Source organism: Panthera leo, chromosome B4, assembly GCF_018350215.1.
Source record: "Panthera leo isolate Ple1 chromosome B4, P.leo_Ple1_pat1.1, whole genome shotgun sequence".
Classification (NCBI taxonomy): Eukaryota; Metazoa; Chordata; class Mammalia; order Carnivora; family Felidae; genus Panthera; species Panthera leo.
Window position 1 is genome coordinate 51,410,132 of NC_056685.1, and position 14,236 is coordinate 51,424,367.

General features: G+C 36.3%; 1 protein-coding gene across 5 annotated transcripts in view; it reads left to right on the forward strand.

The window, feature by feature from the left end:
• Positions 1-1,495, forward strand: part of PIK3C2G (phosphatidylinositol-4-phosphate 3-kinase catalytic subunit type 2 gamma) — a 347,337-nt gene extending 345,842 nt beyond the window's left edge. For all 5 annotated transcript variants that reach the window (XM_042945913.1, XM_042945912.1, XM_042945916.1 and 2 more), the window contains one exon: positions 1,105-1,495. In XM_042945913.1, the coding sequence (XP_042801847.1) occupies positions 1,105-1,257 (153 nt within the window). In that variant the 3' untranslated portion in view covers positions 1,258-1,495. The remainder of the gene's footprint in view (positions 1-1,104) is intronic.
• Positions 1,496-14,236: the final 12,741 nt, after the last annotated feature.

Here is a 14,236-nt window from a genome sequence, read left to right on the forward strand (position 1 = left end):
AACTTCATGGGTTCATAAATGGTAGACAAATGCAATGTGATGGACCAGAAACCATATCCATATACACTGAGGAGACCTCCCAACTGACTGAAAGGGTTTCCCCCACTTCTTTTTTGTACATATAGAGAACACTTTATTTCTATCTTGTAGCTTGGCTATAAAAAGCAAGCAAGTTTGTAGTAGCATATGAAACTCCTTTTCTAAATGTGTTCTGAGGAGTTTCCCTGGCAACCATGTTAGGTTTATACACAGGTCTCCCCTCCCTTTATGATGGGTAACTAATTTCTCGATAGTACTACACTTCTGAAGTTTCTTTACTACTGTAGGCACCCAGTGGTAATGCCCATGATTTACTTCCTGGAAATTATAACACACAGTTGAACAGATCCCTTTTTAGAAACTAGTTATATGACTAACAAGTGAAAAAGAGCAAGACACAAAACTGTACATACAGCATAATTACAGCTCAGTTCTTAAAAAGTAATTATATATAGAAAAAATAAACATCAAAATATTAACTGTAATTATCTCCCAATGGTGGAAATATAGATTTTCCTTTTTTTGTTTCATCCATATTTTATTTAATAAGCATGTGTTTTCATAATTAAAAATTAAACAATTTTAAATAAATTAAAGTTAGCATAGAATTAATTCTTCCCATGTAGAAGGAAATATTGTTGTACTGCACTAAATTAACACAAGGAAATCATGGAGATTGGCCTGCTCTCCTCATTAGTCTTCAACAAAGAAAGATAATGTTCAAGGTCCCATGTGGCACAATAAATTCAAGGACAGTTAAAAGGTGATGTATTTAAATTTCCTCCTAGAGAATAATTTACAGTCATATTAAATTTGGGATGGACAATTATTAATGGAATCAGAATAAATTCTAAACTTCTTAGAGAAATATTCTGTCATTAAACTCCATTATGTTAAGAGAACCTTTAGCTTTCCAGAATTACAGTTAGAAATGAAAGATCCTACATTAACATATCTGTGGCAAGCTAAATGATATTAACGGCTAAATATTTTTATTAAAAGCAATATTTTTTAAAAAGCGCATTTAAGCATATCTGATTTATATTTTCATTATTCCCTTTTCAGGTGGTGTATGATGAAGTCACAGAGCTCCAAGGACATGTTTTAATGCTTATTGTGAAAAGCAAAAGCATATTTGTGGGAGCAATTAACATCCAACTTTATACTGTCCCACTCAATGAAGAAAAATGGTATCCACTAGGAAACTGTATAATTTGACCATTTCTATCAATGAATGCATTATTCAGTAACTACCTATATCTTTTTCCACTTCTGGGCCTCTTTGTCACTAGAGCAGGACATTTTTGTTGTCAAAGGTAGCATAGTGTATCAAGGACACCCAAAACAAAGACATCAGAATTAGTCTGTTAGAGTTATATATTCTCTACTTGTGTTTCATTGTTTTCTTAGAATCTTTTCTCCTTAACAAAGTGCCAATTTATTGTGTAAAATAAAAGAACACCTAATTTTAATATATCTTTTAAATCAAACACATGCTCACATTTTTTAATTGTGTGCCTACTGTTAAAAGCAACACTCTGACTGTAGTTTCCAAGAAATATGGCCATAAATCTCATCAATTAATTTAAGATCTAAGTATATCTGTAACAGATTTTTAACTTTGAAGTAAATATACATACCTGCATACTGACTTATAATCCTATTTATCGAGGGAATTAGTAAGCTCCAGCAGAATGATTTATTATTTTCTATCAGAAAAACAAAGGACAAATGCCTGAAATTCTTAAATCCAATTTTTGGAAGAAACTTCTTTGCAGTTTCTTGCCTTTTTCTATGCCAATCAATTAATCATCATTGGATTTCACCCAACCAGAGGCATGATCACATTTTTAAATTTCATTATCCCTTAACTCCACGATGTCAAACTCTGAAACTCTCCCCTCTGATCAAAACCTCTTCTCTTTGCACATCAAGAATTTCTCTAACTTCTGAAGCTACTTGTGTACTCATCATGACTTGAGTAGACAATCCTACGGATTTCTACCTACAAAGTAGGTACAACTCAAAGCACTATGCTACATTCTTTAAGAGAACAAAATAGGAGTTTGGGTTTTTTTTATCCCTGCCATTTAAATTACTTAAAAAAGTTAAATTCTTGCTTTTTTTTCAATGCTTCACTGTGAATGAATAAAAAAGTAATTTAAGCTCTTAGATATGGTCATCTACATAACCATGTAAACACATAAAGGACTGTAAAATTTATTCATTGAAAACATTTGAGTGCCAGTCTACAGCAGGCAGAAAGTCAATGCAGATGACCGCACTGAAAGGAAAAGTGACTCTGACACAACAGCAGGGCATAAGCAACACATGTAGGATACTCTCCTGAAGTGCCAGGTTCTGGTGAACAGGGACTGCACTGCAGGGAACTCCAGGATTTCTTCAATGTAAAGTCACTTTCAAGAGCAGAAAACATAGTTGACCTTCTTAACACAGAGAAACAGACACAGAAAGGAGGGAAAATGAGAAGACAAAGAAATTTATCCCAAATGAAAGAATAGGACTAGGCTATAGCCAGAGATCTAAGCAAAATAGCTATAAGTAACATGCCTGATAGAGAATTTAAAGCAATTATAATGAGGATACTTACTGGACTTGAGAAAAAAGTGGAAGACATGAGTGAGACCCTTAACACAGAGATAAGAAATAACATAGTAGAGATAAAGTGCTCAATAAACAAAATGAAACATGCTTGTTGGAATGAACAGGACCTAGTGACCTAGAAGATAGAATAATGGAAAGTAATCAAGCTAAACAAAAGACAGAAAAGGTTATGCAAATAAGAATAGGCTTAGGGAACTCAGTGACACCACCAATGTAAAAACATTCAAATTATAGAAATCCGAGAAGAAGACAAAGAGAGGGGAGCAGAAATTTATTTGAATAAATGATAGCTGAAAACTTTCTTAATCTAGGGAAGGAAACAGATATCCATATCCAGGAGGCACAGAGAACTCTCAGAATCAACAAAAGCAGACCCACATCAAGACACATTTGTAATTAAAGTGGCAAAAAATAGTGATAAACAAAATTTTTAAAGCAACAAGACAAAGGAAGACAGTAACTTACAAGGGAAAATCCAAAAAGCTAGCAGGAGATTTTTTCAAAAGAAACTTTGTAAACTAGAAAGGAGTGGCATGATATATTCAAAGAGCTGAAGGGGAAAAATCTGCAGCCAAAAATATTTTCTCCAACAAGGTTACTATTCAGAATAGAAGAAGAGATAGTTTCCTAGACAAACAAAAGCTAAAGAAGCTCGTGACCACTAAACCAGCCCTACAAGGAATATTAAAGGAGACTCTGAGTAGGAGACCAACAGTGACAGTATCAAGGTAGGAAACACAAAAGCAGTAAAAATGAATATTTCTGTAAAAATTCAGTCATGAAACTCACAAAACAAAAGGATATAAAATATAAAAACATATGCCTAAAGCATGGGGAGAAAAGGAGTAAAGAATGGGTTCAAACTTAAACAACCATCTACTTAATATAGACAGCTATGTGCAGAAGAGGCTATATACAAACCTAATGGCAACCATATATCAAAAACTACTAATAAATGTGCAAGAATAAACAGAAATAAATCCAAATATAAAATTAAAGAAAATAAGCAAACCATGAAAGAGAGGAAGACAAGAAAAGATCAGAGAAAATCTTCAGAAACGACCATAAAACAAATAATAAAATGACAAAACTATATCTATCAATAATTACTTTGAATGTAAATGAACTAAACACTCCAATAAAAAGACACAGGGTGACAAAATGGATAAAAAAAAAAACAAGACCCACCTATATGTTGCCTATAAGAAATTCATTTTAGATATAAAGACACCTGCAGATTGAAAGTGAGGGGATGGATATATATCTATCATGCAAATGGAGATCAAAATAAAGCCAGAGTAGCAATACTTATATCAGACAAAATAGACTTTAAAACAAAGACTGTAACAAGAGACAAAGAAGGACAGTGTATAATGATAAAGGGGACAATTTAACAAGAAGATATAATAATTGTAAATATATGTGAAACCAATTGAGGAGCATCCAAATATATAAAATAATTAATAACAAACATAAAGGAACTAATACATAATAATAGAATAATAGGAGAGGACTTTAACACCTAACATCAACAGACAGATCATCTAAATAGAAATACAACAAGGAAACAATGGCTTTGAATGACACACTGGAATATATGGATTTAACAGATATTTAATGCAGAACATTCCATCCTCAAACAGCAGAACATACATTCAAGTGCACGTGTAATAGTCTCCAAAATAGATCACATAAAAATATAAAATAAGCTTCAACAAATTCAAGAACATTGAAATCATACCATGCATCTTTTCTGACAACAATGCTATGAAACTAGAAGTCAACTACACGAAAAAAATCTGAAAAACCACAAATATGTGGAGATTAAATACTACTAAACAATAAATGGGTCAACCAGGAAATTTAAAAAAGAAATAAAAAACTATATGGAAACAAATGAAAATGAAAACACAATGATCAAAAACCTTTGGGACGCAGCAAAAGTGGTACTAAGAGAGAAGTTTATAGCAATGCAGGCCTACCTCAAGAAGCGAAAAAAATCTCAAATAAACAACCTAACCTTACACCTAAAAGAACTACAAAAATAACAACAAACAACACCTAAAATCAGAAGAAAAAAAAATAAAGATTAGAGCAGAAATAAAGGATTTAGAAGCAAAAAAAAAAAAAAAAAAAAATAGGTCAATGAAACCAGCTGCTGCTTCTTTGAAAAAAAATCAATAAAATTGATAAACTTATGAAAGTTGAGAAAGGACTCAAATAAATGAAATCACAAATGAGAGAGAAGTAACTACCAACACCACAGAAATACAAACAACTATAAGAGAATATTATGAAAAACATTATGCCAACAAATTCGTCAACCTAGAAGAAATGAATAAATTCCTAGAAACATATACACTACCCAAATTGAAACAGGAAGAAATAGAAAATTTGAACAGATTGATAACCAGCAAAGTAATTGAACCAGTAATCAAAAAAACTCCCAATAAACAAAAGTTCAGGATTAGATGGCTTCAAGAGGAATTCTACCAAATGTTTAAAGAAGAGTTAATACCTATTCTTCTCAAACTGTTACAAAAAATATAAATGGAAGGAACACTTTCAAATTCATTCTATGAGGCCAGCATTACCCTGATTCCAAAACGAGATAAAGACGCCACTAAAAAAGAGAACTACAGGCCAATATCCCTTATGAACATAGATGCAAAAATCCTCAACAAAATACTAGCAAACTAAATCCAACAATACATTTTAAAAAATCACTTGGCATGATCAAGTGAGATTTATTCCTGGGTTGCAAGGGTGGTTTAATATTCACAAATCATTAACGTGATATATCACATCAATAAGAGAAAGTTTAAGAACCACATGATCATTCAATAGATCATTCAATAGATGCAGATAAAGCATTTGACAAAGTATAACATCACTCATAATAAAAATTCTCAATAAAGTAGGTTCAGAGGAAACATACCTCAACATAATAAAGTCCATTTATGAAAAACCCACAACTAACACCATCTTCAATGAGGAAAACCTGAGAGCTTTTCCTCTAAGGTCAGGAACAAGACAAGGATGCCCACTCTTACCACTTTTACTCAACACAGTACTGGAAGCCCTAGCCACAGTAATCAGACAACAAAAAGAAATACAAGACATTCAAATCAGTAATGAAGAAGTAAAACTTTCATTCTTTGCAGATGACATGATACTCTCTATAAAAAACCCAAAAACTCCACCAAAAAAACTTCTAGAACTGGTAAATAAATTCAGTAAAGTTGCAGGATACAAAATCAATGTACGGAAATCTGATGCATTTCTACATGCCAATAATAAAGCAGCAGAAAGAGAAATCAAGGAATCAATCCCATTTACAATTGCACCAAAAACCATGAAATACCTAGGAATAAACCTGATAAAAGAGGTAAAACACCTATACTCTGAAAACTATAAAACACTGATAAAAGAAATGGAAGAAGACACAAAGAAATGGAAAGACATTCCATGCTCATGTACTGGAAGAACAAATATTGTTAAAATGTCTATAGTACCCAAAGCAATCTACATATTTAATACAACCACTATCAAAAATACCACCAGCATTCTGCACAGAGCTAGAAGAAACAATCCTAAAATTTGGATGGTACCACAAAAGACCTCAAACAGCCAAAGTAATCTTGAAAAGGAAAAACAAAGCTGAAGGCATCACAATTCCAGACTTCAAGTTATATTACAAAGCTGTAGTCACCAACACAATATGGTACTGGCAAAAAAGTAGAAACATGGATCAATAGAACAGAATAGCAAACCCAGAAATGAATGCACAACTATATGGTCAATTTATCTTCAGCAAAGCAGGAAAGAATATCTAATGGGAAAAGGACAGTCTCTTCAGCAAACAGTGTTGGAAAAACTGGACAGCAACATGCAAAAGAAAGAAACTGGACCACTTTAATACACCATACACAAAAATAAACTAAAAATGGATTGAAGACCTAAATGTGAGACCTGAAACCATAAAAATCCTAGAAAAAAACTCAGGCAGTAACCTCTTTGACATCAGTCGTGACAGCTTCTTACTAGATATGTCCCTAAGGCAAGGGAGACAGAAGCAAGAACAAACTATTGGGATTATATCAAAATAAAAAGCTTCTGCACAGTAAGGAAAGAATCAACAAAACTAAAAAGCAACCAGGGCTCCTGGGTGGCTCAGTCAGTTAGGCGTCCAACTTCGGCTCAGGTCATGATCTCACGGTCCGTGAGTTCGAGCCCCACGTCGGGCTCTCTGCTGACAGCTCAGAGCCTGGAGCCTGTTTCAGATTCTGTGTCTCCCTCTCTCTCTGGCCCTCCCCTGTTCATGCTCTGTCTCTCTCTGTCTCAAAAATAAATAAGTATTAAAAAAAAAAAAAGGAACCTACAGAATGGGGGAAGATATTTGCAAATGACATATCCAATAAAGGGTTACTATCCAAAATATATAAAAAACTTATAAAACTCAACACCCAAAAAACAAATAATCCAATTAAAAATTGGGCAAAAGTCATGAATTTCTCTAAAGAAAACATACAGATGGGCAACAGACACATGGAAAGATGTTCATCACTTATCATCAGGGAAATAGAAATCAAAACTGCAATGAGATATCACCTCATACCTGTCAGCATAGCTAAAGTCAACAGCATAAAAACAATAGGTGTTTTTGGAGAAAAAGGAGCACTCATTCACTGTTGGTGGGAATGCAGTCTGGCGTAGCCACTGTGGAAAACAGTATTTTTTTGTGGAGATTCCTCAGAAAGTTAAAAATAGAACTACCCTAAGATCCAGCAATTGACTCCTGGGTATTTACCCAAAGAATACAAAAACACTAATCCAAAGGGATACAGCACCTCTAGATTTACAGCAGCATTATTTACAATAGCCAAGATATGGAAGCAGCCAAAGTGCTCACCAACTGATGGATAAAGGAGATGTAACACATATATAATGGAATCATATATGTGTTATGTATGTAATATACATAATATACACATGTGTATGTATATATATACATGTGTTTATATTATTCAGCCATAAAAAAGAATGAAATCTTGCCATTTACAATGACATGGATGGAATTAGAGAGTATAATGCTAAGCTAAATTAAGTCAGTCAGTGAAAGACAAAATTCGACATGATTTCACTCATATGTGGAATTTAAGAAACAAAACAAACAGGAAAAAGGGTGGAAAAAGAGAGAGAGACAGACAAAGAAACAGACTCTTAATTATAGAGAAGAAAATGGTTACCAGAGAGGAGAGGATTGGGAATGGGTTAAATAGGTGATGGGGATTAAGTAGAACCCTGTCATGATGAGCATTGCATCATTTATGGAAGTGTTGAATCACTATACTGTACACCTGAAACAAATATAATACTGTATGTTAATAACTGGAATTAAAATAAAAACTAAAAGAAGAAAATATTTGAGTGCCTGGTATGGGTTGATGTGATCCCATTCAAAATTTCACTCATATGTGGAATTTGATAAACACAACAGATGAACAGGGGAAGGGAAGGAAAAATAAGATAAAAACAGGGATGGAGGTAAACCATAAGAGACTCTTAAATACAGAGAACTGAGGGTTGCTGGAGGAGAGGTGGGGGGGGAGTGGGTTAAATGGGTGATGGGAATTAAGGAGGGCACTTTTCAGGATGAGAACTGGATGTCATATGTAAGAGATGAATCACTGGGTTCTACTCCTGAAGCCAAGACTATACTGTATGTTAACTAACGTGAATTTAAAAAATAAATAAATAGAATTTTTTAAAAAACAAAACAAAACAATAAAATATATGATCATCCAAGTCAAGTAAGCCATCAGTACTGCTGGGCAATTACTCCATATGTTCCAGGTCCCTTCACTCTCTGTTTCTGCTAGACAATGCTTATAAGCTCTTCTCTCTGCTGAAACCCTAGCACCTTCTACCCTAAGTGCTCTCTTCAAGTTGATGTTTCCTACATCACTTAGAAATTGGAATCAGTCGGGGCGCCTGGGTGGCTCAGTCAGTTCAGAGTCCAACTCCTGGTTTCGACTCTGGTCACGATCTCAAGGTTCTGTGGTTTAAGCTCCAAACAGTGCAGCACCTGCTTGGGATTCTATCTCTCTTCCTCTCTTTTTGTGCCTCTCTCTCTCTCTCTCTCTCTCTCTCTCTGTCAAAATAAATAAATATACTTTTAAAAAAGAAATTGGAATCGGTCAAAAGACCTCTGCAGATTCCCGCACAGCATCTACCCACCTAGCAGATCCTATATTTCACCTTCTGACCTATTACCATAGGAGAACTATCCACACTCCTACACAAAATCAACCTCTCAACTTGTACATTTGATCCCAACCCCTCTTATGTACTCACAAACATTACTGGAATTCTCTTCTGTTCAAAAGCTTCATTTCTTTATTTGCTACTGGGGATAATTCTCTTCAGCATAAAATCATGATGTTACATGGTTACATGATGCTACAACCATAATAAAAAACTTAACAGGACCCTCCTTCCTCTTTTAAATATTTACCTATTGCCCTGTTCCTCTTTATAGCAAAACTCTTCAGAACAGTTGTCCCTACTCCGTGTCATTTCTCTGCTTGCATTCTTTTCTCAGATTCTTTCCAAGGAGCTATTTGCCCCTAACACTTCACCATAACTACTTTGGTCAAGATCTCTACTGACTCATACAGCTAAATTCAAAGGTTAATTTTCAGCTCCAATCTGACCTAACCTATCAGCAGTATTTGACACAATCAGTAACTCCATCTTCCTCAGTACTCATTCTTTACTTGGCTTCCAGGACACCCAACACCCTCTTGTGCTTTCCTTCTGTAACATTGGTGACTCCTCAGTTTTCTGTGCAGGACCATCATCTCCATAACCTCCCATGTTGGAGTGTCCCGGGGCTCACTCCTGGGTCCTATTCTCCATCAACGTTCACTCTCTAAAAATCACATCTATTCTCGTGGCTTTAAATACCTGTTTGCTGATGATCCCGTTTTATAACTCCAGCCCAGATCCCCCTCCCAAATTCTAGAGTTCCATATCCAACTGCCTACTATTAAATATCTCAAACTCAGCATATCCCAAATGAGACACTTGATCTTTTCCCCTCAAACCTGTTTAAAGAGCAAAACCCTTGAAGTAATCCTTGCTAGCCTCCCCCTCTTTTTCTTAATCTAATTCAGTCTATCAGAAATTCCTATTGCCTCTACCTTAAAACATAGCCCAAAGCCAACTGTTTTTTAATTTCCATCTGTTACCACTCTGCTTCAAGGTACTACTGCCATCTTTATCCCAGATTACTACACTCACCTTCTTCTAAATAGTCTCTTTGTTTCCATGCTTACCTTGTCCCCTTTATAGTCTATTCTCAATACAGCAGCTAAAGGGATCATGTCATTCTTCTGCTCAAAACTCTCCAGGAACTGCTAATCTCGGAGTAAAAGCCCCAAACTTTAAAATAACCTAAAAGGCCTTTGTGTTCTTCCCATTAGCTACCTCTGATTTTGACTCCCATGACATCCTCCTATGCTCATAGCACTCAAGCACTGGCCTCCTTTCTGTTTCCTGAGCACTCCAGGCATGTTTCCACCCTGAATCTTTATCAGAAAGCTCCTTCTTTCCAAAAGGTGCTTTGGTCCCATAAATCCACTTGCCTGACCCTCTCACTTCTTTCAAGTCTCGATCAAATGTTTCCAGCTCTGTCAGGCCTACACTGACAGCTCTTTGTAATATTGGAACCTGCCCTATCCCCAGATAAACACTAGATCCTTCCCCCTCTGCTCTACTTTTTTTTCTTGTGCACTTATCATCTTTGAACATTCTATACAGTTTACTCCTTTGAACATTCTATACAATTTACTTCTTTTGTTTATTGTTTTATGTTTTGTCTCCTTTCACTAAACAATAAACCCCAAGACTGTAAACAAGTTTTGTTCACTGACAATGCAACCTTAGACCCCCGCAAAGGAAGTCCTTGCCCTGGGGCCCTCACCATAGAGAATCTTGCTTCCTCCAGTTATGAGCATTAGTCACCCCCAGAACCCTCTTTCTAGACCACATTCCAGGACAGGAATCCCAGAACTCCCTGCCTGAACAGCCTTTGCAGGCCTCTTACAGAGACACATTCATCTACAGTGAGACTGCATCTTCAGTGTGAGAAATGCACAGGCCCTAGTGGTGGCCTAAGGGAGGTTGCCCGCAGGGTTATATGGATGCAGAATGTGTCAGGTACAGTGTCCACAGATGTGCAGAAGGCAGCCACAGCAGATCAAGGCAGGAAGAAAAAGTGGGGCATACAGAGGGCTCCGGAGGGGAGCCAGCCCTTTTCAGGCTACTGTAATCTGACAACAATCTTCAAGAAGTCCAAGAATTCTAAATTAAAACCTACCTTTCCAGGTGTTTATGAAGATGCATTTGTCGCAATAGGAGAACAAAGCATATTATTTTTAACAGCTTGTTAATTTTATTTATAACTTTTAAGTTTAAGCAGATGGTATGCAGTTTTTATGGACTGAATCATGTCTCCCCAAAATTCACATGTTGAATTTCTAACCCCCACCTCAGAATGTGACTTTATTTGGAATAGGGCCATTGCAGATGTATTAGTTAAGATGAGGTCACACTAGAGTAGGGTAGGCCCCTAATCCAATATGACAGGTGTCTTTATAAAAGAGGGAAATTTAGACATAGACTCATACACAGAAACACCACATGAACATGAAGGTAGAGACTGGGATGATGCATCCACAAACCAAGGAACACCGAAGATTGCCAGCAAACTCCCCAAAGCTAGGAGAGAGTCATAGAACAGATTGTCAAAAGGAACCCACCCTGCTGACCTCTTAACTTCAGACTTCTAGTCCCCAGGACTGTGAGACAAAAAAAAACCAAAAAAACAAAAAACAAAAAAAGCTGTTGTTTAAGTCACTCATTTTCTGGTACTTTGTTACAACAGCCCTAGCTAACTAATACATTGGGTCTTCATTTGTTTTTCTGTTTCAGCTCCACAAATACCTGGTGCATAGTTGATGCCAAGTTAGTATTTGTGAATTAATGCCTAAATAAATGACTGAATGACACCAGTAAACAAGAAAAGCAAGGTCTCTAATATTAATTTTCATTCATATAATGTTTTAAAGTTCCTTTAGTCTTTTTTACAAATGTACTTTATTTGTTCCCTACAAGAAGTCTAATGAGATGGGGAAGGAAGGATGATTATATCTTTAGAGGGTAATAACATTCAAATGTCTCATTGTAGCATAATCTTTCCATTCAAATGAAATTTTAAATGGAATGTTTGTGCATGTGTGTGTATGTGAGAGAGTGACAGACACAGAGGTAATTTTTTAATGTATGTTTATTATGAGGGGGTGCAGAGAGAGTGGGGGACAGAGAATCTGAAGTGGGCTCAGCACTGACAGCAGAGAGCCCAATGCAAGGCTTGAACTCACAAACCATGAGATCATGACCCGAGCCGAAGTCCGACGCTTAACCAACTGAGCCACTTAGGTGCCCCGCAGACAGGTATTTTTAAGGTAAGTGGATGTGAGGGACCTGAAGCATTGGACAATTGGCCACCCCTCAACCCCCCTCAAACTGTCCATTCTGATCTTAAAAATTCCTGAGAAACTTCCACAGAAAAGGAAGACATGTCAAAAAAACACAGGCTAAAAGAAACTGAGGATCACAGACACAACATGGCTACCTATAACAATTAAGTGGCTGTGGTAGCAGCCACTTCCAGCCACTTCCAGCAAATTTAGCTCAAGGTCAGGACTTGATTCCCAGAGGGAATGGATTATTGAGAAGGTCCCGCTATTTACATATTATCCAGGCCCGAAGGGATGACTTGATAGCATATGGGAGAAATGTTAGTGACTAAAGCAGTTGCTCAGCGATTTCAGGTCTTATATTGCAACACAACTGTCACAAATGAAGATATATTTTATTTCCTAGCACAGGAGCTTGTATGCTCTGAAAACATTTTAGTTGAACTGATTAAATCTAATGAAAGCTTTTTCTTTAGAAAGAATGCTGGGGCCTACATAGCATAAACACAGGAGTTTCAGTGGACCAAGACACCCCGCTTAGACTTTGGGCTTTGGTAAGTGTGGGCCATGCGAATTTATTAATCTTGGTAGTTTGCAACGGCTTATATTGCACCACATGATGGGTTTTTATCATTAAAGGGATGTAGCATTAAACCTTAGGCATTCATGAATACAAGCCACAGAAGATTTAGTCCCTGGAACAAAATAGACTATAAGGAAAGACAACCTTTTTTATTTTCTTGAATAAGCTTTTCTAAGCGTTAGGTGATAAAAGAACATCAGCTGTTTTCTTTAATGGATTTCTTAGCCAGATCTCTAACTACTAGGCCAGAAATTTGAACAGTGGCTGGATTGAAAATGCACTACAAATTTTAGTGGAATTGTAGCTTAAAAATCTTATCTCCAGACACGAATATGCTTGCCTACTATCTCAGCTTCCCCAAACTGTATTCTCTGTGTGTGTGTGTGTGTGTGTGTGTGTGTGTGTGTGTGTGTGAAGTGCCCTTAGGGTGGCCAAGCAATGGAAGAGACAATACCAAACTTAAATTCATGAGGCACACTCATTAGACCTCTGTGACTTCAAAAATACAGTCCCCAGTAGGCTCTGTATCTGATAATCGAAGAAAGTCTAGTTATTAGAGCTCAGAGGTTCAAACCATGGCTGTAATCATAAAAGGGATGTCGATTTTATTAATATTTAAATCAAAAGGACTAGGACTCTTTTTATAAAGAGAAAATGCTCTCTTCCTAGGCTGAGGTCAAAAAATAACTGAGTGAGATTATTAAATGCCCAAAAATTGAGAAAGCCATTTAAAGGTCTGTGCCTGACAGCCTTTGGCTCTGAGATTCTGATTTACCCCAGGATCCAGGAAGAAACTGAAGTAGATTCAACAGGTGCCTTATTTCTTACCATCAAAACAAGGGTAATAGAAGAAGGAAAATAAAATAGAAGGTGTCAAACTGAGAAGTAATGAGAAAGATATTTCCTTAAAAAAATATTGGGGTCTTAAGGCATAGGCTGGGCAGATATGAAGGAGAAATGAGATGCTAAGAGACGGGAGAGAGAACTACAAAGTTAAAAAAGTGATAATGCTCAAGTCTAACTTCTCTGAAGGAAGGTGATGGAGAAGGGCAATATATTTCAGTTGTTACCAGTTCAGAAAGGAAGACTGGTACCTAAAAAAATCAATCAGATAAAAAAGAGGAAACGCCTTGGCGAGCAGATATAATGACATCCTAGAGAGAACTAAGTTCAGAAATTTTTAAAAAGATCCCTCTTAAAGCAGCAACATTTTGTAAGAACCAGCAAACCATCCCTTAAAAACTAGGACGGAGCAATAAAGTGGTTAAGGAAATCTGGTCAGATTTGAGAGGGAAACCCCAGGAAGAGAGAGGTAAATGACTCCAAGAATTATTGTGTGACATTCAGAGGAATAGAATTATTGCCAAAGGGGGTGGCATATTTGGAGAACATATTTGGAAAATTTATGGAAAGAAAAAGAAAAGAAAATCAAGCAAAGGGAAAA